Consider the following 25,616-nt stretch of genomic DNA (forward strand, 5'->3'; position numbering starts at 1 on the left):
TACAAAAAGGGAGGAAAGTCAAATGATTATTTTACTAGAAATAAATTCATCAAAATTTATCTGAAAAAGATGAAATCTATGTCTCATGTATTCAAGGACTGTTTGGGGATCACTTTACATGATCAAGGCTCAAGGCTTTCTTTTGAATTAGCAAGGCCATGTTACAAGATTGGTTTTTCAGTTCTTAGAACCATTTCGTTAAAGTCTTTGAGAAAAGAAATAAGAAAGCTTTTAGAAAAATGGTCAGTGAAAAGTAGAAGAGAGAATACTTCTTTTTTTCTATCAAATTTTAATATTTCACAGGTTATAAATTATTATTAAAGTGTTAAAATGCCTTAATAACTAGAAATATCTCATGAAATTGCCCAGGAAATCACCACATATGAGTTAACCCAGTTTTAGCATTTTTCTTTCATATACATACATATTCATATCTTTGTATATGTATATATGTATGTATGTATATATACTTCCTATATATGAATATGTATTATTATATACACACACACATATAAAATGTGTGGCACAGTTCAGTTTCTTCAAGGTAAGAAGTTACATGGGGGAAAAAAAGCTGGATGGAATGATAGTATGTTCAGAAATAATCTATGCTTTTAGTTTCATTAAGGACAACTTAAATTTTTCTGGGAAATGTCAATGTGTAAATGATGTGGTAGTGGGCTTACTCTGTATTACAAGCTGTGTAGCATTTTTTTGGTAGCATTTTTAAAACCTAAAATTTTTATTTTATAATCAGAATATTGAGTAAAAACTTGAAACAGATTATACTGGGAAGTGAGTAAGGCTTTTTCTCCCCTTGTTTGAGGAGCTATCAGTTATCTGTACACTTTTCCACTAGGATAGCAAGGGATAATTAACATTGAATTTTCTACTTAAAGTTGTGTTACGACCAGGTTTACGTCCACAAGAAACAGCACGGGTGAAGCACAGAATCAGGCTGGGCATTGCCAGCCCACTTTACAAAAAGCTCCCCCCACCCAAGAGAAACAAACGTGGAGTCTGGGCTTCACTTCCTTCTCAAGGAATTCTGGTTTTGTTCGCTTGTTTATTGAGGAAACAGAATCTAGAGATTTCTGCAGGGGACCTTAGGAAATGTGTCCATACAATGAAATTAAAACCTGAACTTCTCCCCCTCCCCGGCCTCTGATGCAGTAGTCTGGACCCGGCAGCCTGTCACATGCCAGCCTCCTTCCTTCCCTGCCAGGTCTCCATGACCCCAGCACAGCCCAGCTGTCCCCCAAGATACTTGGGGGCCAACTCCACACGAGGCACAGCTGGGTGACTGCCAATTAGGCCTGCCCTGAGCAAGAGGCTGCCCATGCTGCTCATCAGCGGAGGGTCGCTCATGCTCTCTTCTCTATTACGATTTATTTTCTTCTACAGAAGAGGACCCTCTCCCCAGTGATTATAGGCAAGTTCTTAGATTCTCACAGTCAGAAAAAAATTCCTAGATTTCCTAGGATGCTTCTCTCAACTTCTGCAGTTCTGTTAATAATTTGAGCTACTCTTAAAATTATATCATCAGGATGATTAGAGTTAAGAGAAAAGAGAAATTCTCAAATCTCTCAATTTTGCATGTTTTTAGCAGCCTCGTTAAAACATGATTACAGGGATTTGGAGAGAAAAATAACATTGTGCAGCAGAGTTTTAGTGGGGAGACACTGAATCGTATGTATTACAGAGCAGAAAGTGGCTGTTCGAAGTCCTCTTTATTTGTTCCATTTTAATTGTATTAGGTTTGGCAAAAAAGTAAGTAAAAAGCAATAAAGTGCAAATAAAGGCAGGGTATAAAAATACATATAAATCTGTAATCCTGACTGTAAAGTTGTATGTTCAGGAGGATTGACATGGGCAAAAATTTAATCAGAATACACAAGCTTTACTGATCATTGCTGCCATGTTGTACAATTTTATCCTTTTATTAGAATTTTGGTACTCCAGTTTCCATGTTTGAATTTTGTTGTGTACTTTGACTGTTCTGTTTTTACATAGAATATTCTCTCTTTAAATCAATTATTATTATTTTTTTGAATATTCAATTATTTCTGCAGTGGATGCAGTTTGCTCTGTTGCCAGTGTACTGATTTCTCTTACACTGTACATTGTATTTCTCACTTATTAAAAGTTTTTAGCCAATGTTCCCAAATTAATTCTAAAATCATATATAAACTGTTAATAAGTGCTTTGCCCCTTTAAAATAATAGATGCATGGTTCATATCCGTGTACCACAAACACAACAATTCCTCCTGGCTTACTGTCAGGCCCATTTAGAGACAAACTAAAACCATTACTCATTTGACAGTTTATATAATTATCTGAAGATTATCATTATACTTCTCTCAAGCTCATAATTTTGTATAATTATTATTATCCTTCTCTCAAAACATTCTCATCCTCTGCACTTTTCTTAGGATTTCTTTCTTTTCCTCCTGAAAAATTCAGGAGGTTTTTGTTTTCTTTCCTATGTGCTTTATTTTCCTCCCCTCAAGTAAGCTGATTTTTAGATAATAAAGCTAAATCTTGCGGAAAGTTTGGAGGTGGGGGAAGTAACCCATTCAGTTCAGTTCAGTCGCTCAGTCATGTCCGACTCTTCGCAACCCCATGAATCGCAGCACGCCAGGCCTCCCTGTCCATCACAAACTCCCAGAGTTTACTCAAACTCATGCCCATCGAGTCGGTGATGCCATCCAGCCATCTCATCCTCTGTCGTCCCCTTCTCCTCCTGCTCCCAGTCCCTCCCAGCATCAGGGTCTTTTCCAATGAGTCAACTCTTTGCATGAGGTGGCCAAAGTACTGGAGTTTCAGCTTCAGCATCAGTCCTTTCAATGAACACCCAGGACTGATCTCCTTCAGGATGGACTGGTTGGATCTCCTTGCAGTCCAAGGGACTCTCAAGAGTCTTCTCCAACACCACAGTTCAAAAGCATCAATTTTTCGGCACTCAGCTTTCTTTATAGGCCAACTCTCACATCCATACATGACCACTGGAAAAACCATAGCCTTGACCAGACAGACCTTTGTTGGCAAAGTAATGTCTCTGCTTTTTAATATGCTATCTAGGTTGGTCATAATTTTCCTTCGGAGTAAGCATCTTTTAATTTCATGGCTGCAGTCACCATCTGCAGTGATTTTGGAATCCAAAAAAATAAAGTCTGACACTGTTTCCACTGTCTCCCCATCTATTTCCCATGAGGTGATAGGACCAGATGCCATGATCTTAGTTTTCTGAATGTTGAGGTTTAAGCCAACTTTTTCACTCACCTCTTTCACTTTCATCAAGAGGCTTTTTAGTTCCTCTTCACTGTGTGCCATAAGGGTGGTGTCATCTGCATATCTGAGGTTATTGATACTTCTCCCAGCAATCTTGGTTCCAGCTTGTGCTTCTTCCAGCCCAGCGTTTCTCATGATGTACTCTGCATAGAAGTTAAATAAGCAGGGTAACCCATTAGTCACATATATTTCTACTGTGCTGCTATAATTACTGTTTTCCTTCCTTCCTTGTCTTGCAGTTTTTTTTAATTTTATTTTGTTTTTATTAGGAGGATAATTATTTACTTTATTGTGTTGGCTTCTGCCATGTATCAGCATGAATCACCCATAGGTACACATATGTCCCCTTCCTCTTGAAGCTCCCTCCCACCTCAGTCCCCATCCCAGCCCGCTAGCTTGTGATAGCGCACCACCTTTGGGGTCTCTGTCACACAGCAAATGCCCACTAGCAATCTACTTTACATACGGTGATGAATGTGTTTCTGTGCTACTCTCTCAAATTATCCCACCTCTCCCTCCCCCACTGTGTCCGAAAGTCTGTTTTGTATGTCTGCATCTCCACTGCTGCCCTGTAAATAGGTTCATCAGTACCATCTTTCTAGATTCCATATGTATGCATTAATATATATTTGTCTTTCTCGAACTTCACTTTGCGTAATAGGCTCTAGGTTCATCCATCTCATTAGAACCAACTCAAATGCATTCCTTTTTGTGGCTGAGTAGTATTCCATGGTGTATATATACCACAACTTCTTCATGCATTCATCTGTCAATGGACATCTAGGTGGCTTACAAGTCCTAGCTGTTGTACATAGTGCTGCAATGAACTTTGAGGTACATGTGTCTTTTTCAGTTATGGCTTCCTCAGGGTATATGCCCAGTATTGGGATTGCTGGGTCATATGGTAGTTTTATTCCTAGTTTTTTAAGGAATCTCCATATGTTCTCCATTTCTTGCATTTTCTAAAGGAACAAATGCTACTGTGTTGCAGGATTCCCTCATGGTGATAATATGATATAAAAGCTAAGTGTAGAATTTCTGGTGTCAGAAATGTTCCTGAACCTGCCTTTACATTGGAGCAAGTTGAGGTCCTCCATTTCCCTAGTTTTAATATGGGAACAATGAAAGTGCTAACTGCTTAGGATTATTTTACAGACTAAATGAAATCGTGTGCATCACATGGTCAACTTCTGATGATTGATAGTCTTCATTACATATAGTTTTGTTTTTTTTCCATATCCAAGGTGGTTTCGAGCTAGATTACAAAAGGAGCATTTTCTGTCAAAGAGTATGACTATTTTTACAGCTTTGGTTATGTATTGCCAAATTATTTTTTTTTTTTTACAAAATGATTATAGCTGGTTTATAATGCAGCCAGCAAGCATGACATTACCTCATCAGCTTTGAATATTAGCCCCCCCCCAATATTTGTTTACTTAGCAAGCAATGTGTGTTGCCTTGTTGCTGCTTTAGTTGGTATTTCTTACATTTATGATTGTAGTCCTTCTTTTTGTAATTCCATTTATGTGCTTTCCCATTTATCTGCTGGGGCCTCCATTGTTTTTGCTTGTTAGTTTGCATAGCCTATTAATAAAATGTTAGTCACTTGATGAAACTATTTCACTATGGACTTCTTTATTTTGGCTATGATATTTTAAATTATAAAAGTTTAACATTTTTATGATCTCAAACATATGTCTATTTTCACTCCCAGATTTTATGTAAGATTGGTTTTTCTTCCAGCACTCTGGAAAAATTTGATTTCACTTTCTTTTAGTTTTTCTTGATTGGTTATTTTTTAAACTATGAATTTTGGATGACTTGAATCCAAACAAATGGTTATTAAATTACAAATTCCTGGGCATCACCAGTCATGCTGAATTGAATCACTGTGATGGAGCCCAGAAATCTGTATGTTAAACCAGCATCCCAGATGACCTTCATGCTCATTGAAGCTTGAGAATTCCTATTGTGTGGTTCCATTTACAATGTGGATTGTACAATGTGTACAATCCATTTTACAATTGATGTGGTGTCCATCTCATAGACATAACCCTCCCTACATTACCCCCATCACACACACACTGAAGTCACAAGGTTTGAAACCGTGGAAGTCTTTCCTACCTTTCTCTTCTCTTTCATTTCCAGAGTGTCAACAAGCCTATTGATTCATTCTTCCAAACTTCTGTAATATGTGCCATTTAATTTTTCATTTTCTGCTCTTATCATCTCAGTTCAGTGTCTTGCTACTTCATGTATTTCTTTAACTGTTGCAGATCCTTTTCTTTTTATTCATCCTCTGGTCCAGATAATCTTCCTAAAGCACTATTTTCATCTTCATTTTTTAGCTCAAAAACACTGAAATGAGCCTGTATTATCTACCAACTTGATGAAATTCACGTTGACTATCAAAACCAGAAATCTTAAACTGTGCATTAGTTTTCTGTTACTGTTGTACCAAATCATCACAAACGTAGTGGCTTAAGACATTTGTTATTTCACTTTGAATGTGTCGGTAGGGGTATGTTCGTTCTGGGGGCTCTAGAAGAGAATCCGTTTCCTTACCTTTTCCAGCTTCTGGAGGCTGTCATTTTTCATGACCTTCTTCTGTCTTCAAAGTCAGAAAGCACATCTTCTGTTTCCATTATTTCCTGTCATCACATCTCCTCTCTCTGACCCAGACACTTCTGCCTCCCCTTGAGATTATATCGGGCCTACCTGGATGAGCTTAGTTGCCAGTTGTGTCTGACTCTTTGCGATCCCATGGACTGTAGCCCTCCAGGCTCCTCTGTCCATGGGATTCTCTAGGCAAAAATACTAGAGTGGGTAGCCATTCCTTTCTTCAGGGGATCTTCCTGACCCAGAGGTTGAACCTGCATCTCCTGCATTGGCAGGTAGATTCTTCACCTGCTGAGCCATCAGGGAAGCCCAGTCTTTCCATCTATAAGTACTTGTTTTAATCACACCTATAAGGTAATGTATTTAGAGGTTCCAAGGATTAGGATGTGGACATCTTTGGGAGGACCAGGATTCTGCCTACCATATACCCCTTTACTGGCCAGCTGTTTTTCTCTCTGCTTCTCCTAAGAAAATGCTAGTGGCAGCCAAGCCAGTCTTCCCCATCAACCCAGTACATGAAGATCCCTGCCTCTCTGACTTTGCCGTACTGCTTTCCCTCTGTTCTCATCTGTTTAAATAAAACTGAAACATTTCAGGTTCTTCTTCAAGGTGAGTTTTTTTTATTCCTGAATCTCTCTGTCCTTGGAACTCCTTTCCCTTTTAGAATGGAGATTTCTACTTAAATTAAAAACAGCTATGAGATAATTTAAACTTTTTTGTTGTGTTAGTCACTCAGTCATGTCTGACTCTTTGCGAGCCCATGGACTATAGCCTACCAGGATCCTCTGTCCATGGAATTCTCCAGGAGATCTCTCTGACCCAGGGATTGAACCCAGGTCTCCTGCAGTGCAAACAGATTCTTTACTATCTGAGCCACCAGGGAAGTCCCAATTAAAATTTAGTTATCCCTAAGTTTTATCTAACTAGAAGATACATTTTAAAAAACTAGGAACTGTGTCCTTAACTAGACTATCCAGGTGATCATTTTATATTGCATAGAAATATCCAGTCAGTACTAGGAACTAACGTAGTGTTTGTAGGTTAATTGTACTTCAAAAACAAACTCATAGAAAAGAAGTCAAATTTGTGGTTACCAGAGGCAGGAGTGGGTGAGGGGTCGGGGAGTGTCTTGGGGGAAATAGAATTGGATTAAGGTAGTCAAAAGATTCAAACTTCCAGTTATAAAATAAATAAGTACTAGGGATGTAATGTATATCACGATAAATATAATCAACACTGCTGCACATTATATATGAACATTGTTAAGAGAGTAAATCCTAAGAGTTCTCATCACAAGGAAAAATATTTTTTTATTTCTCTAATTTTATATGAGATGATGGATAGTCACTGAACTTACTGTGGCAACCATTTCATGATGTATGTAAGTAAAATCATCATACTGTACACCTTAAACTTAGGTAGTGCTATGTGTCACTAAAATCTCAAAAAAAAAAAAAAAACTAGAAGGAAAAAAAAATGAATGAATAAATAAAAAAAGGAACCATGTCTTTTGTATCTCCCTCACTGTCTGTTAGTGTTGGGCACATATTAGGCATTAACTAAGTATTTGGCAAATGAGATATTTGGAGAACATTATGGATTTTTATTAATTACTGGGGGAATATTTGGTCAACAAGAACAGTTTTTATTGTGGGAGTTTAGTTTACGGTAAGTCTAACCACTTCCCTGGTGGCTCAGACGGTAAAGCGTCTGCCTACAATGACAGAGACCGATCCCTGGGTCGAGAAGATCTGCTGGAGAAGGAAATGGCAACCGACTCCAGCACTCTTGCCCGGAAAATCCCATGGACGGAGGAGCCTGGCAGGCTACAGTCTATGGGGTCACAAAGAGTCGGACACGACTGAGCAAGTTCCTTTCACTTCACTTAACCCCAGGTTACCCTTGCCCCTGTTCTTCTCTGGTCACTCAGCATGTGTGTGCTCAGCTGCTCAGTCGTGTCCAGCTCTTAGTGACCCCATGGGCTGTAGCTCTCCAGGCTCCTCTGTCCGTGGGATTTCCCAGGCAAGAACACTGGAGTGGGTTGCCATGCCCTCCTCCAGGGGATCTTCCTGACCCAGGGATCGAACCCACATCTCCGGCATGGCAGGCGGATTCTTTACCACTGTGCCACCTGGGAAGGTACACTCTTAGCATAGTATCTTAAAACAAAAGTTGTAGGGTTCTCTCCTTACGGCTCAGACCCAGGCTGTGACAGGATAAGACAAGGGCCTTCTCCACGCTCCCCCAGCCCAGGCTCTGCCCCTCTGCAGCCAAGGTGTTTGCACTGTCAGCGTTGGGTCCCTGAAAGCAGCTCTGCCTTCCCTGGCCCAAATCCTCGGTGTGGAGAGGAAACATCTCCGCCTGGCAAACTGCTAGACACAGTTTGCGTGGCCTTCCCAGCTGTTTCCTGTCCATTCTCAACCAGCCTTTTATTCACAAAGGTTTCCAGGAACCCTGGTGCTGGTTCCTTCCTAAATGAACGAGTTCTTGTGCCTGCCCACTTTTGGCTTGTGTAGACTCTTGCCTTCTCATATTTAATTTAACAAAGTCCACGTTTCAGAAGAACCAAAAAACTGCCGTGTGGGGTTAAACTGGGGTATAGCACCTTGTGAACTGTCCCTTAAGGGAACCCTGAGAAGATAGGATGACAACATGAAGTCAAGGACTGAATGCCCACCCCCTACCCACCATGAGCTGTTCCCCGCTTCTTTCTCTAACATTTTTTTCCTCTTTTCATCGTTTTATTCCCGTGCTTGGGGAAAGTATTTCTGTTCCTTTTGGTGGAAAATGGTTGCTATCACCAGTGTACATACGGCAGGTCTTTGTGGGGTAAGTTCTGTGTAAAGTCCTCTAACAGCATGAAAAGGGAAGGGAGTGGTCCTGCCAGGCAGAGGGGGATTATGTTTGTGGCATCGTGGAATCTGGTTGCTATCTGTGGGGATCAGAAAGACCGCTGGTCTGGACGCAGCCTGGCCCAGACAGTTAATCATCGGATGGAGCTGCAGAAGAGTATTTTTCTTGTAAGCAGCTGAGCCCTCCTGGAAACACATTGTCTTGGGTTTGTCTCTCCTCATCTCAAGCCATTCATTACTCACCTACAAATGCTGTCACCGGACCCAGCAGCTACGATGATCGGCTTCCTCCGTACTTCTGACAAATAAAAAGGGGAAATCTTTTCAGCATTGTATCTTCAAGATTTTTTTTTTTAAAAGGAGAGAGAGACAGATAATGGAGTTGATTTTCTATTCTGAAACCTAAGAAATGTTGTGGTTCAGTTGTGTTAAAGGAAATTTCTTCATGTTTAAGGTAAAACTTAAGAAGCTTATTAGCACAGGATAATTAGCAATTTTTGGCTTTGTTCTTATTTGAGAAAGACCTCAGATAGTGTAGCGATGAGGTATATGTTTATTCCCTTACATGTATTCATCAATTATTCCTTTCATCCCACCCAGGACTGAATCAGTCTCGTCAATAAATAAATATGTTATAATATTTCCCATTGAACATAATAGAACCCACTTTGACTCCGTGCTTCCCTCCTGTGTTCACCGCCTTGCTCTCCTCTCTCAGTATAATTCCTAGGAAGAGGCGTCTCTGCCTTCCTGCTTCCGCATTTCTGACTTTGTAGTGTCTGCGCAGTCTGATCACGTCTCTTCTAGAACCACTTTCTTAACTCGGCTTACCATGTCACTGCCTCCTCACTGCTTGCCTAGCCTCTGTTCTCTGCCCCTCAGAGTTGGGTGTCTCAGACCAAGGCCTTTGCATTAGTTTTCTACTGCAGCATTATAGTGGCCACAAACTTAGCATCTTTAACAAGATAATGTGTTACCTCAGAGTTCCCATGGATCAGGAGTCGGAGCACAGGTTAGCCAGATTCTCTGCTTGTGATCTCATGGGGCTTAAATCAGATGCCGCCAAGGCTGTGGTCTCATCTGAAGCTCAGGATCCTCTTTACTGTCCTATCCTCATATGAGTGGAAGTCAGTTCCTTGCAGTTGTAGGACTGAAGTCCATTCTTTTCTTGCTGACTATTAGCCAGGGACTGTTCTCAGCTCCTCGAGACCATCCTCAAATCCTAGCCATGTGTCCCTGTGGTTACCCACAGCTCACTTCTTCAAAGCCAGGCGTCTGCTAGGACTGGATCTCATAGAGTGGAACCCAATCAAAGGAGTGACTGTCTTACTTCATTCACCGGTCCTCTCCAGATCCAAGGGAGGAATTTTACAGGCATGTAAAAGGAGGCAAGGTCTTAGGAGCTTCTCAGGATTCTGCCTCTCACAGCCCTTTTCCTCTGTCTAGACCTAATTCCCAATGTCATGGCATCTGGCTCTGTAGCTCTCAGTATCACTCAAATATTCTCCCTCCCAGTTTACAGACCCATATCCAACTGCCTACACGTTTTCTCGACTTGAATGCTGACCTGAAATCACCAAAATGGAACAATTCCTTTGTGTTAGGAATATCTTTTCTTGGATATGATAGAAACTTGACCAGTTTTCTTAAACAAGTAAGAGATTAATAATTCTCATATTGCAAGAAAACTAAAGGCAGGTAGTCCAAGTTGATGTAGCAATTCTACCATATCCATGTGTCAAGCTCCTTTTATCTTTCTGCTTTACCTTTACCTTCTTCACCTTAGCCCATGACTTTCACCCTCTGGTTCCAACTTAGCTGCTGTCCCTCCAGCATTACTTCCATGTTTCTGGCAGGAAGAAAGGCCTTTTTTCTTTTTTTTGAGGAAAAGAGGAGACCTACTCAGTGGACTAACACTGCATTTCTTCTGTTTTTGTTTGTTTTATTGCCTTTTTTTGTTTTTATTGTTTATTTTTGGCTGTGCTGGTTCTTCACGGCCGTGTGGGCTCTCTGCAGTTGTGGCTCCCAGGCCCTAAGGCACAGGCTCAGTAGTTGTGGCACTCAGGCTTAGTTGCCCCAGCAGCACATGGGTCAGACCTGTGTCTCCTGTATCCTCACAGGGATTCTTCACCACTGAGCCGGCAGTGCACTCCCTACACCACATTTCGTTAACAACTCCATCACCTGGTGATCCTCATTACCAAGGAACCTGGAAAATTAGGATTTTTTGCTTAGCATAGTCGCCCTCTGAATGACATTTGTGTTTTGTTTTTTTTTACAAGAAGAAGGGGGAAGTGAATTTTGGATAGGCAGCCTGCAGTATCAGCCATATCCTTACTCATGTGATGTGTGATTTTGCTGCAAGTGACTCTAGAACCAAAATAATGGTGACCTTAACACATACTCCTTTATTTCTCCCTTATGTAATGACTAGGGCTAATGTAACAGTTACATGATCCTCAGGGACCCTCACTTTTGTGACTTTCCTCTTCTCAACACACAGCTTCCGTCTCATGGTGGAAGGTGACTGCTCCAGGTCTAGCCCTTACGTGGGTGCCAGCAGGAAGGAGGAAAGGAAAGAAGGAATAGTCCTTCCCTTTAAGAACATTTCCTGGGCTTCCCTGGTGGCTCAGTAGTAAAGAATCCACCTGCCAATGCAGGACACACAAGTTCAATCCCTGATCCAGGAAGATCCCACCTGCCACAGACCAGCAAAGCCTGTGTGCCACAATTGAGCCTGTGCTCCAGAGCCTGGGAACTGCAGCTCCTGAAGCCTGTGCGATCTGTAGCCCATGCTCCGCAGCAAGAGAAGCTGCCTCAATGAGAAACCGGTGTATCACAACTAGAGAGTAGCCCCTGTTCACCACAACTAGAGAAAAGTCCAGGCAGCACAGACACCGCACAAGACTCACCACAGCCAAAAATACATCAATAAATAAACTTATTTTTTTAAAGCTTTTTTCCTTTAAAAAAAAAAAAAAGAATACTTCCTGAAAGGTGCACAAACGTTACCTGCCTTTGTCCAGAATTCAGTCATTCAGCTCCACATAGCTTCTAGGGAGACTGGGAGATGTATTCTTTATTCTGGGCAGTCATGTACTCAGCTGAAAATCAGGAGTTCTGTTCTACAGAACTTCAGGGAGGTCGCTTTAGGGAGGTAAGTAGTGTTCTCTGCCACCTACTCTAAACCTGGCGTTCTACCACCTTTTAGTAAACAGGATGCTGCCAGATGAGGTCAGAAACCCAAAAGAGTCAAGGTCCTGGAGTCATTCTAACCACCTCCACTTTTCACCTCCTGTCCCAGCCTTCAGCTTCTCCCCAGCCCACTGCCAGGACCATCGCCCACATCCCCGTCCTTCTTGCCTGGATTTCCTTAGGGACTGCTGACTGATCTGCCTGCTGTGATTCCACCCCCTACAGTCCATCTTGCTCGTAGAATCTAGCACAATCTCTTTAAAGTAAAAATTGTATCAAGTCATTCTCTTGTTTAAAACAGTGTGTTTCCCATGTGAAATGACAGTCCAGTTCCCACCATCGCCTCCAAGGCCCCACACTGTCTGATACGGCTGCCTCTCTGGCTCAGCTTTTTGAACAACAGGCTTGGCCCTCCCTTTCCATTGCTCTGCCTCTGCTGGAACGTTCCTTCTCCAGCCGCTTACCTGGTGGCTCCCTCCCAGCATGATTTAGATGGCTCCTCAGACTTTTTTCACTTAACACAGGCCCTTCCCCGCCCCAGTGCACACACCGTCTGTTACTGTCTGCCTTCACCCTGTTTTATTAACTCATTTCTTGTTTTTTGTCTTTCCAGGAAGCCCCACAAAGGCAGGAGTGTCTCTAACACAGAGGAGAAGCTTACTGTCTTCTGTTTCATGACCTTCTTTTAGGCCTCTTTGTCTTCCCTGGTACTTACTTTTATTCTATTTTTTTCTGATAGACCAAAGAATAATGTACTTTAACAAATCTTGAATTTGTCCATCTTACCCATGCTGTCTGTTGCATGGAGTCAGCCTTCTTCTGGGCAGCTGCCTTCTCCAAGTGCTCTGACCTCCTGCTCTAAACTGCACAGATAGTTCTCAGGCCTGCCATGCACAGCTGCCCTTGGACTTCCCCTCTCCATGATGATGGCACAGAGTTATGAGTCCTGATACCAGTTTTCCTCTTCCTTGCTTTAATTTGTCAGTTTTCTGGAATTACATGTTTACTTCTGTGTAAAGAAGGAAGGGCAGGTAAACCTTCTCTCACACTTTATTGATGATACGCTAGTTAGGGAAATGTATATCAGATTAAATCCTTGAAGCATTGCTCTAGAGTTCATTATTGCTGATGACAAGTCAGTTGCCAGTGTGGCTCTGCTTTCTTTGTTTGCCAACTAATGTTTTTCTCTCTGTCTTCTCTTTTTCCTTGATATTCTGAAATCTCAGCAGATGAATGTCAGTAAATGTAGATTCTTTTTAAACATTATGCTGGCAGTGGGTTCTTAATCTGAAGACATATATTAGGTCATAGAAAAACTTTTTTCTTTGAAACTGTCTTTTATTCTTTATTACTTTCATACTAAATCCCCTGGATTAATCCTATATGCATTTTTATCTTTTCACCTACCTTTTCTCTTATTTTGTTTATTCTATACTTTGAGAGACTTCCATGATTTTATATTCTTCCTCTTTTAATTTATTGATTTCTCTGTCATGTTCTTTACTTTCTGAAATCTTTCTTCTCTGATTATTTTCTTTTCATAGCAACCGTTCCTGTTTAATAGAAGCATGATCTTCTCAAATCTCTCTGCAGATACTAAACAGAATTTTTAAAGATCTCTTTATTATTTGATTTATGTTCCTTTTGGAATTAGTTGCTCTGTTTGTTTTTCTTATCCTCTCTCCTTTGTAGTGCTTGCTTTCCTATGAAAGCAATCCTTGATTGTCCATCCAGTTAGATGAATTATTCTAGGTATTTTTCACTGCTTCCTCCACTTTGAATGCACAAGTCTGGTCCCTCTGTAGGGTGTTTGTCAACTGAAGGGCTTCATTATAGGGAATGAGGGGAGAGAGGCAGATTCTAGGCTGGGAACCTCATGAAAACCAGAATGACCAGAATGGCAAACACCCTACTTCAACCCAAACATTTCATGAGATTTCCTTAGGATGCTGACCCTCTTTTTTTTTTTTTTTCTCATTGGAGGATAATTGCTTTACAATGTCATGTTGCTTTCTGCTGCACAGCAGTGTGAATCAGCCCTAAGTATACATATGTCCCCTCCCTCTTGAGTCTCCCACCCACCCCCAACCCACCCCACCCCTCTAGGTCATGGCAGAGCATCAGTTTGAGCTCCTTCTGTTATATAGCAAATTCCTACTGGCTGTCTATTTTACATATGGTCATATGTATGTTTCAGTGCTACTCTCTTAGTTCATCCTACCCTCTCCTTCCCCCGCTGTGTCCACAAGTATGTTCTCTCTGACACGGACCCTTTTTATAGAATAGGGGTGTGCATGCTTAGGGATAACACTGGGCTGCTAATTATCTCTGTGGTCTTTGGCACAGGCTAAGACATAGTCAGTCCCGCGTCTTGTCCCCTCCTCCTCTTAACGCCAGTCCTGAGCACACAGCCTCTCAGGCTTCTGAGAAGACTGACATCCAGACCCTTTGCAGTCTACTTCCTGGGGAGGTCTGGGCTGGAGCTTCCTCTGCTCCGGTCCTTTCTTTAGCATCATGCTCCTGCTTTCTATCTTTTACAAAGCTGTTAATCTCTTGCTTGGTGATGGCACCTTCCTCCTTGCCCTGTTCTCTGTGTTGTTGTGAGTCCTATTTCCATTAGCATTCTTTTTTTAATGTCTTCCAGGGTTAAATTGAGGTCTATGAAACAGAAAGTCCACATGCCAGTAACTTTAAAATAGGAGCGGGGGTGGGGGGGAGGGACTTATTATTATTTTTTTTTTTTTGTCTTAAAAAACAAGTCAGGCTGTTGTGGCAGCTCCAGGAGGTGTTCAGGTACTGACTCTATTTTTTCTGCTCAGTCTTCTGGACACCTGTCTTCCATCTTCAGAACTCTCACCTCATGGGTGGCAGATGGTCATGGCAGCTCCAGCCATCACAGTCACATTCTAGGGTGGAAGAGGTTAAGGGGAAATAGGACAGATGGTGCAAGTGAGCTGAGTGTGCTGCACTTAGTATTTAGGGAAAACTTTTCTTTATGACTTCTGATTACCTTTGGCCCCCACTCTTTGCAAGGGAATGTGGGAAATTAAAGCTGAATTTAGCTGAATACAATATTATTTCCAATAATTTAGGAGTTTGATGAGCAAGTGAACAAGGAGGATAGATTTGGGTTTGCAGCTAGCACTTTTACCCTCTGTTAGCAGCACTTCAGGTGTGAATGGAGGAAGCAAACACAGGCTCAGCCTAACATCTTGAACCAGAAGCACTGATCTTTGAAGTGCACAAGACTCCTCCTTTCAGCCTAGACTGCTTAGTGGTAAATATATGCTTATGAATGAGAAAAAATTTTTATTGCAGTTTTAGATCCTGGGGTTTAGCTGTCTGTATGAATATTTTCTTAGAGTCATTATGCCATTTCTTCTCATGTAAAGGAGCAGTTCAGTAGGATTTCCAAGTTTTTAAATGAGAGCATTTAAATATTTCCACTTTAGAGGCAGTGTGTTAGTTTTTTATGCATTGCTGCTGTAAGAAGTTAGCATAAACTTAGTGACTTAAAACAACACAAATTTATTATCTTATGCCTCTCAAGGTCAGAGATGCAAATTGAGTTTCATTGAGCTAAAATTAAGATATGAATGGGTTGTAGGAGATAATTGATTCCTTTCCCTTGTCAGCTTCCAGAGGTCACCTGGGCTCATGACCTTTACTTTGTCACCTAAGCCAGTCCTGTATCATCTTCCATTCTCTGATTCTGGTCCTCCTGCCTCCCTCTTATCAGGAGCCTTACGATTACATTGAGCCCACCTGTATAATCTAGGATAATCTCTCCATGGTAATATCATGTAATCAGATATACACAGTAGTAGCTGGCCCTATAAGGTAATATTCACAGGTTTAGGATGTGGTAGGAGGAACCTGCAACAGGCAGCTCTAACTCAACTTCCAAAAGAATTTTCCTTTATTTATATAGTCCCTTAAAACTGCTGTCCAGAAAGGGCAGAGAACCCTTTAGCTGAGAACCATCACTCAGTTTTCATGAACAAAATTTAGACCTAATGCTTAGGAATATTGGAAGGATCAGTCTTTTTTGTTTTTTGTTTTTTTTTAGTTCTTTTTATTATAGAACTTTCAAGAAACTCTCCATATGATGTGGTCTAGTTCATATGGCCTTCCAGGAATGATGATTATTGGCTGTTGCATTTTGTTTTGCCTTTTTCTGTGAACAATATGTAGAAAGACCTTTCATCAGAAATGTAGTTCTTCCAACCATAATGTTATTATATTCATTGATTTTGTAAATTATAAACTTCTATACTTTCTTTATAATTCACATATTGAACTCTTAATTTTTCAGAAAAAAAATCCAATCTGTTATACCAGATGATGTATAACAATAACAACAACTACTAAAACAGAGAACTCATGTTCTGAAACATGAATATTTAGGAAAGCTAAAGAAAGAATTGTTGATGAAATTTCAGTGTATATATATTTTACTCTTTCTTTTTATTGGAGATCACAGTGGTTCACTTTCTTTTATTGGCTTTTCCCTCAAATAATGTCTTTATAATCAAAAGGCATTTTCTGTTTGTTTTCATTTCTGTCTTTATAGCTTAAGAAATGCATTAAAACTCCAGAAATTCCTTCTAAACATGTTCGGAACTGGGTCCCAAAAGTCTTAGAACAACGACGACAAGGTTTGGAAACATATTTACAGGTAAGATGTGTTTCAATCCTCAGTTAATATATTGTCACTTAAAGAATCATACATCTCAATGTTTTTTCTCAGAACTTAAGGGTGAGATGCAGAGTGTATCAAGAAGCTAAACATTCTGAACGAAAGGAAAGTTTAAAATTCTAAATATGTTATTGGTTGGTTCTTTTATTTTTAATTAGGTTCTATTTTAAAATGGTTATGTGGAAGTGAAAATTTAGTATAAAAGTACAAACCAATGTACAAGATGTCTGTCTATTTTTTCGTTCAACCTAACAAATTGCTTTTTTGTTTTTAGTTTTCCTCTTCAAGATTTGTCACTTCCTCATAGGGTCAGATGGTAAAGCATCTGCCTGCAATGCAGGAGAGCCGGGTTCAATCCCTGGGTCAGGAAGATTCCCTGGAGAAGGAAATGGCAACCCACTCCAGTACTCTTGCCTGGGAAATCCCATGGACAGAGGAACCTGGTAGGCTACAGTCCGTGGGGTTTCAAAGAGTCAGACACAATGGAGCAACTTCATTATTAGGGCTTCCCTGGTGGCATAGTGTTCCTAGCCTTTAGATGTGGAGTGTTCAAGATATAATGATAGAAACCATTTTCAGTGGGCCTGGCTGGTACACATCTGGAATCAAATTGAGAATAAAGATATAAAAATTGCCTCTGACAAAGTACTAACTTCTTCAAAAAGTAGAATGTGTGTTTTTAAAACAATCCATAGGACTCTCTTTCCTGCAGCTATGAGGAGCAAACAGATCTACCTAAGTAAGATAAGACAAAGCAGTCTCTCTGCCAAGTGACAGAAAAAAAAAAAACAAAAGGAAAGAGTGAGGCAATGTCAACTTCTCCGAGTTTTAAAACAAAAAGTGCTAGTGGCCTCCGGTGAATAGTCAGTGTAGCCATCACTGATCCAAAGAGAGCTGTGTGGAGTAGGTGCTGAGAGGAGGGCGGGGGCCTTGGGTGCCTGTGTTCGTCAGGACATGAGTCCACTTTGAGGGGCTGACGCATGAGGCTGACTGACCAGGAGTGAGGGGTTGGTGTAGGGGAATCTTGGCTCTCAAAAACGAAGAGCGGGGCAGCACCTCAGAGTTCTGAATTTACCATGATGATCTAACCAGGACATGTTTCTTCAAAGAAGTTGGTGTTCGGCCATAGTTGTCTTTGTGAATCCCTTCAGCATTAACCCTCAGTGGATTCTGTTTGGGCAGGCAACCATGGACTGCATGAAGTCTCTATCTGGTGTCCTCTACAGAGCTCTTCTGGTTGGTTGTGCTTGAATGACTAGTAGCTAGGAGCTCAAGAGAGGCTGTTGACACAGGCTTGTACTTAGGGATCAGTTCACAGGACTCTCCCCCAGTAGAAAAATTGTCAAGGAGCCGTCCCTGGTCTTCTGCACTTTTCTTGGTCTTCACAGTGTTCACAGGGGAAAGTTGTGTGGAAACCCCCAGAACCCAGAGGAGGGCTGTCTACACTGCTTTTATTCTTCTGCTTGGGGATGTGGTAGATGGATCCTTCACTGCCTCTCCCCGGCAGTGGGAGATTAAAGGAAGTAGAGACTGCAAATGACAGGAAAGTGTGTGGCGTGCGCCTTGAGACTCTCTGTATGGAGCCATGAGACTTCCAGGGCCTCGGGCCACAACTGCAGAGCAAAACCAAACCCAAAAACCCAAAAACGAGACTTTGGATGTTGTATGCAAAGGGTAAAAATGCATGTTCTCTATAATTATATGGGCTTGGTAAACAATGCATTTTAATTTGTAAGCCAGATTTTCCACAGATATTGTATATCTTCAAGCTTCAGTTCTGAAGAAAGCTTTGCTCTTTCCTCCCATTGTATTTGACACATGACTCCCATTACTACTCAGTGTAAACATTTTAAGATGTTTGTACTTTGGATATAAATATGCAGATAAAATCATCTGGCATAGAGAGGAGTTTACAATGACACTCAAATTGAGCTTAGAATTTTCTATTCTCAGAAACAGAGCTTGAAAGATGTGGTTGAAGGCCTGAGAGGACTTGTTTGCTCTTGTGCGTTTAATATTCAGTTTGTTGTCAGTTAAGTCCTGAAGGAGTTCAAGGACGCTTTCTCTTCTCCCTCTTCTCTCTGATTCTATGTGTGTGCCATGGGAGCCAAATGGAAGTTACAAAGATGAGTGTGGATGAAAGATGAGTGCAGATGCTTGATCAATCCCCAGGGAAATGCAAACCCTGGCTTAGGGCTCAGTTCTTAATAGCTTTTGGTGTTTACGTCTCTTCGGAAGTAAGACAGTTCCCACTATTCCCTACTCACCTGTGTAACTCCAGTTTGAATCCCACTCACCCTCTGTACCAGTCTGAACCCCTGAGTGTAAGTGCCAGTAACACTTCTTGGCAGGCACCACCCTGCAGCGAATCCATCTCAGCTCGAGGTACATAGGATGGCCCTGTTCAGGCCCGTACGCTTGAGAAAGTATTAATACCCAAGCCATAGCATCTTAAGCTCATAGAGTTCTCAGACCTTATCCAATCCAACTTGTCTCCTGCCCTACAGTTAAGTTCACGAGCATCCCTCTGGTCTCAGTTTACCACCCATAAAACAGGCAGGTTAACTCTTGGAAGGGCTAGAGAAACCCTTCATTTTGTCCCCAAAGCAACTAATACACTCTAGACCATGGATGGGTTCAACACACATTTGCTAAATTGGCCCACACTGCTCTTTTATTTTAGAGCCAGGATTCCAGTGGGGTTAAGCAACTTGCTTACTTCCTAGAGTATTAGTTAAAGAGATAGGATTGGAATTTTAATTTCTTAACTCCCAGTATAGACTCTTTTTATTATGTGTATTGTAGGTTTTCTAAGGAGAAATTTTCAACCTTAACATATAGTTTGTCTTAAGGATATGATAATAAAAGTAGAGGAAAATAGCTTATAAACCATCACAATTTAACTCACTGTCTATCCCCAACTTCTTTGATCAATAGATTTTTTTTAATATCTTTGAGTTCAATATTTAGAATCCTTTAAAAACTGTGAGCAATATATCTATTTTCTGTGTTAAGTCATCTGCATAGAAACAGAAATCTTAAGAATAAATTAACTTAGGTTTCCTAAACTTATTTGACCATCAAACATGGTTTGTGTAATATTTTATCTCCCAGTTTGGGAGGATTTTCCACCTTTCCTAAGACCCCACAGAAACAAAAGTATAGAAACTTAAAAAGAAATAAACCAAAGCAGTTAGGTGGTGGATGGGCAGGGAAAAGAGGAGATCATCAGTGGGAAAAAAAAAAAAAAAACATTTGACAGTTTTCTAGCAGATGGAATGTTCTGGTAGCATGCGATGAGTGCTACAAAGTGAGAAGTGAAGCTCAGCCATGAGAGCCTGTGTGGATGTGGGAGGCAGCCTACTTACAGCTGGGGTGGAGATCGTCTTCTGGACTTAGAGTCGGCCCCCGAGGCAGAGGCTGAGGTGAGCAGTGAGAGTGAACACGGACGGGTGCCCAGGCTGCTTATTCTGTACAGAATACATCCTCATGTTTATGACCAGGTCCAAAATTTGTAAAGACTTATTTTCTTGAAAATAACGCAACAAAATACTAAATAGAATGTCTAAGGAAAGCTAAAGCTTCTAAGGTGGATATCAGGGCCCCCAAGTTGACAACCCCCTCCCTCTCCTCTTACCGCGAGGAGAAGCCCCTCAAACTGCACGCTCCACCCACACTGTTTCCCCTCAGAAGGAAGCACTCCTACTGACCTAACAGCAGAGGAGGTCCCCTCAAGCTGCTTTCTGCAGTGAGATCTGATCCCCAGGGATCTCCAAGCATTGAAAGAAAGGCCAAGGTGAACAAAAGCACTAACTCCTCAGGAAAGAGAGAATTCAGAACACCAATCATAAAAATGGATTTCATAAATCTCAAGAGCTTCTCAAAGGTATTGCACTCAAAAAATGAGTCTAGGATACTGTGTGAAAGGACCAATCAGAGAACACATGGACGTTCTTAGCATTAGTTGTTTTATCCAATTGAAAGTGATGGGGAGCTGCTCTCCCTGGTTGGGAAACTGTTCCACAGAGTACAGAGACAAAAGCTCCAACAGAAGACAAGAGCCACAGAGGTCAGTTCAAGTCTGATGTCCTCTTTCCTGCTGGAGGCCCAGGGAGAAGGAAGAGTAGAAAATACAAAAGTGGGGAAGAAAATAATCAAACGAAAAACACTTAACAACTTGACCTTTACTCAGACAAGGTTCTCCAAGGGCAGAGCAGAATGAATGGAGAAGCCCTCTAATGCCTAGACATAATCTGGCAACATTTCAGTACTTCATCAAAGATGAAGCCCCTTGATCTTTCTTCCAGAAAGAGAAAACAGTGGTTAGCAAGGTTAAGGTTTAGTTGTATCTTCACGTATTTATTTAAGGCTGATTTAATGGGCAAGTCTCTTATCATTCTTTATTATCAACTTTAAATTGGAAGCTGTCAACGATTTTCAGACAAGGAATTTCACCAGAATTTTGCATGAACAGCACACCTGTGCTGTTTATTGCAATAATGTGAAATTTATCTTTCTGAGAAAGGGACCCATGTCTTATGTCACTTATTCAGGAACAGCAGTTGTTTATGTTTTCATCTTATCACATAGAGTGAAAAGTTATTAAAGTTTTGGGAGCTGACCAGAAATAGCTCATAGCAACTCATGACAAAGGATAACTGAAGCTAATATTTTAACCCCTTAGAAAAAAGTTCATTTGAAGAAAATTGTGCCACAGCTGGGTCAGGCTGGGTAGATGCAGAGTGCTATCAGCAGAAGACCCTGCTTACCTGACTAGTCTGCCCCTCACTCATTCTTTAAATTATACTATGCAGTATAATGTTCCATTTGGTCAGAAGTCTGATTTAAAGAGTCTTGTATTTTTGACTTTTCCAGTAGTACCTGAGGTATCTGTTAAAATTGACCATGTGCGCTCACAAATTTCTAATCCCTTGAGTGCGATGAACTATATATAATCAGATGACATTTTAAAAATGAATCTCCTGTATCTTAACTTGACTGCTTGATCTGTAAGAAAAAATGTATGTTAAAATTTCCCACTTATGTTTTCATGATTACTGATATAGTTGGGCTTAGTACAACCATCCATTTTGTTGTTGTTGTTTGCTTGTATTCAAATAGTATATTTTTAATTTTTATCCATGTTTTTTATTAGTTCCCTTTTTGCTGAATTTTTTCTTCCTTGCTTGCTTTTGGACTGGTGGCAGATTTTTTTCCCCTTTTTCTCTTTCCATTTTACCCCGTTAGTATGTATATATCATTTCAGTGATTACCTGTTACCTTTAGTTGCCTCCTGAAATTCACAAGGACCTTACAATGTTTTAAATCTGATCACCTTGAACGTAGGATTCTGGGTTGACAATTCTTGTTTTTTTCAGCACTTGGAAAATATTTTGAAACTTCATTTTGCCCCTGTGGTTTCTGATTTAAATATCCACTGTCATATTAATTGTTTTTCCTGTATGTGTAAGATGTTGCTTTAAACTGGCTGTTTTCATAGACTTTGTGCCTACTCTAACACGGTGAAGACAAGATGTTTTATTTATTGAAACAATTATTGTTCAAATACTGTCTAGGCACTTAAACATCTCAGGGCACAGAATGGGTACTCTGTGTGCTGTGCTATGCTTAATCGCTCAATTGTGTCTGACTCTTTTTGACCCCAGGGACTGACTGTAGCCCGCTGGGCTTCTCTGTCCATGGGGATTCTCCAGGCAGAAATACTGGAGTGGGTTGCCATGCCTTACTCCAGGGGATCTTCCCAACCCAGGAATCAAACCAGGGTCTCCTGCATGGCAGGCGGATTCTTTACCAGCTGAGCTACCAGGGGAGCCCCGGGTACTCTATAAATATTAGTTAAAGAGAGGAAGAAATATAGGAAACTTTTATGCTTGAAAAGTAAAAATCAAATGGCATTTTTTCAAGGTTTTGTAAAGACAGAGTCTTTGGTTTTCAGAAGCTTAATTATTATGTGCCTTGGTTTGTGTTTCTTTAAGTTTTTCCTGTTTGGAATCCTACCAACGTGTTGAATCTGTAGGTTTATCTCTTTTGCCACATGTGGAAGTTTTTAGCCATTATTTCTTTGAGTACTTTTTCAACCCCTTTCTCTTACTCCTCTCTTTCCAGGACTCCAATAATGGGAATGTTCTATTTTTTATTATAGTTGCACAAGGCCCTAAGACCTTTATTTATTTATTTTTACTGTTTCTTTCCATTGGTCAGATTGGATACATTGTTTTGTTTCTATCTACCTGTTCACTGATTCTTTTCTCTTTTCCTTCCACTGGGCCACTGAACCCTGTACTGAGCCCTTTGTTTATGTTATTGAATTTTTCAGTTCCAAAATCCCCATTTGCCATTTGATTTTTCTTTGTAGCTTTTACTTTTTGCTGATACTTTATATGAATGTGTGTGTTTGTGTGTGTGTATTTTCCCCCCTTTTTTTTAGCCATGTTGCACAGCTTTCAGGATCTCAGTTCCCTGACCAGGAATCAAATCGGGGCCACAGCAGTGAAAGCACTGAATCCTAACCATTAGACCACCAAGGAACTGAGACTTTTTATTTGCTTGTTGAATTTTTCTATTTCTTCCTTTTCGTTCAGATACACTCACAATTACTCATGGAAACATATTTATCATGGCTGCCGTAAAAAATCATTGTCAGATAATTTTAACATATCTCTGTCATCTCAGTGTTGGCAAGTATTGGTTGACTTTTTCATCCTGTTTGAGATCTTCCAGGTTTTTGATATAATGAATGATGTGGTTGAATTCTAGACATTTTTGTGTTATGGTACGAGACTCTGAACCTTATTTAAATCTTGATTGTTTTAGCTTGCTTTCTCTGATACTGGTCAGTCAAGGTAGGGGACTCCACCTTCCTTCTACCAAGTGAAGATGGAAGACCAGATCCCTCAGCTAGCATCACTGACAACTGGGTTGGGCTGGGTGCTCCTCATCACTGCTGAGAGGATGGGAGTTCCAGCTCCCCACATGGTGTCCACAGACCCTGTAGGTGGGGGCACATTACTGGCTGTGGGGATGAAAGTCCTGGCTGCTTTCTTGGCCTTCTCTGACACCACCCCAGCACGGAGTGCTTCATTACCAGCCTGACGAGGATGGACGTCTAGGCTTCCCACGAGGACGTTACTGGCTTGAGTTGGCCACAATTTCTTCTGTGGTGCGTTGGCTATAGTAGAACAATTTAGAGTTGGAGAGTTTTCTGTCTTGCTAGGTTGTCTCTTGTATGGTTTTGCTAGAGGAAACAGGATTTTACCAGGGCCTTATTTGTCTACATATGTTGGTATTTCCTGGTTGCTAGTTTTTTCTTCTCCAAGTCAAGATAGGTGAGGCAAAATGAAAACCCAGGAAAGATAAAGCTAAACACTGTGTCATTTCTTTGGTCCTAAAAAGTCTCTTTTCTTCTTTCAACCTGTCATAGTCTTCTTGTTTGCTTTATATACAGGGCCCCATGGTTTTAGTTGTACTTAGCAGGATCAATGGGGAAAAGTATATCTGCTCCATCTTATTGGAAGTCAAAGTCCATACATTGATTTTTGAATTTAATATTATGGTTTTTTGTTTCCATGAACTCTGTTTTCATTTTTTTCCTAATCTGCCTGGGTTTTACATTTTTTTAATAGTCCTTGTATTCTTGCTTGCATTTTCAAACCTCTTTTATATTTTATCTCTTAGACACATTAACTCATTTCCTCAGGAAAAATGGTCACCACCACATATCATCTGAATTCAGTGGACCATGTTTAGTTTTTTTCTAATTATAGTTTATAAATAATTTACAGAGATTCTTTAGAACTTTTATCAGAACTTCAACATGACAGATCCAAAGTCAGTCCGTATTTTCCTGTTTTGTAAAAGGGCAGCATCCTTTGAACAGGAAACCTAACTGTTCATCAGCTTCTGTGTATGAACATGAAATATAAACCATCTTATAGATACTGATTCCAGATTTTTATATTTATCTCTAATAGGTTCCAGTGTATCATTGTTTCTGATTCTTTTCTTTGGACATGCATTGTTAAAACCCAAAACCACAATGGTTAGTAGTTTTCTTGAGGAGACGGTGGCTAATATCTTTGCTGCATAATTACAAAATATTTTCATTTTTAAATTTACAAATACCAACTAGAATGACTAAATCAATGAAATTTTTTAAAAGTTTCTGTATTATCTGTTTCCTTCTAGTCATCTTTGTATAGCCTTTCGTCAAGTAAAATAAAGCATTTGTCAAATAAATCTTGGTATACAAACATTGCAATAAGTGAAAAAATACTATTCCAGGTTGTTTTAGTGAAATGAGATGTTCCAAGTTCTTGGTGCAAAGCATTGTTTGGTAAAACAATTCTTACACATGCTTAGAACTACTTTTTGCCTTTGAAAGCAATGTCAGTTTTCTCTGATTCTTTTAGAATTTTCTTTTTATCTTTGGTGTTATTGCATTTTACTATAGATCTTTATTATGATATTTATTCTGTATTTACATGTAATCTTTGTAGATTTTTTTAACTAATATTTTTGAGGATTTTTTGAGTCTCATAATTAGTAACTGATATCTTCATAAGTCTAAGTTGATTGTTGTTTCTGCTGGTTCCAGTTCATGGTGCTGTTTCTTCATAGTATATGTGTATAGTTTTGTAATTTGTTTGTCGGTTTTTTGGGGGGAGCTGATTAATCAATTTCCTTATATCTTTATCTTGGAGATTTTTTTTTTCTTTTACTTATCCAGTGAATTTGCTGACTAATCAATGTCCTTATATCTTTATCTTGGGGATTTTTTTTTCTTTACTTATCAAGTGAATTTGTACATGGAGTTTTGTGCAGATATTTTTTGTGTTTTTGCTTCTGCTGATTACCTGGGAGCATTGTCAACTGAGACTTCATAGTTGAAGGGTTTTTTGTGGGGTTTTTTTGCCATGAGAAGGCACTAGTTTAGGTTACCAAC

The 25,616-nt window shown here is 40.3% G+C and overlaps 1 protein-coding gene across 3 annotated transcripts in view; it reads left to right on the forward strand.

Annotated features, from left to right (window-relative positions):
• SNX24 (sorting nexin 24) overlaps positions 1-25,616 on the forward strand; it is a 173,965-nt gene that overhangs the window by 96,303 nt on the left and 52,046 nt on the right. For all 3 annotated transcript variants that reach the window (XM_043465906.1, XM_043465905.1, XM_043465904.1), the window contains one exon: positions 16,529-16,633. In XM_043465906.1, coding sequence (XP_043321841.1) covers positions 16,529-16,633 — 105 coding nt within the window. The remainder of the gene's footprint in view (positions 1-16,528; positions 16,634-25,616) is intronic.

The sequence above is a fragment of the Cervus canadensis genome, chromosome 4 (genome assembly GCF_019320065.1).
Source record: "Cervus canadensis isolate Bull #8, Minnesota chromosome 4, ASM1932006v1, whole genome shotgun sequence".
Classification (NCBI taxonomy): domain Eukaryota; kingdom Metazoa; phylum Chordata; class Mammalia; order Artiodactyla; family Cervidae; genus Cervus; species Cervus canadensis.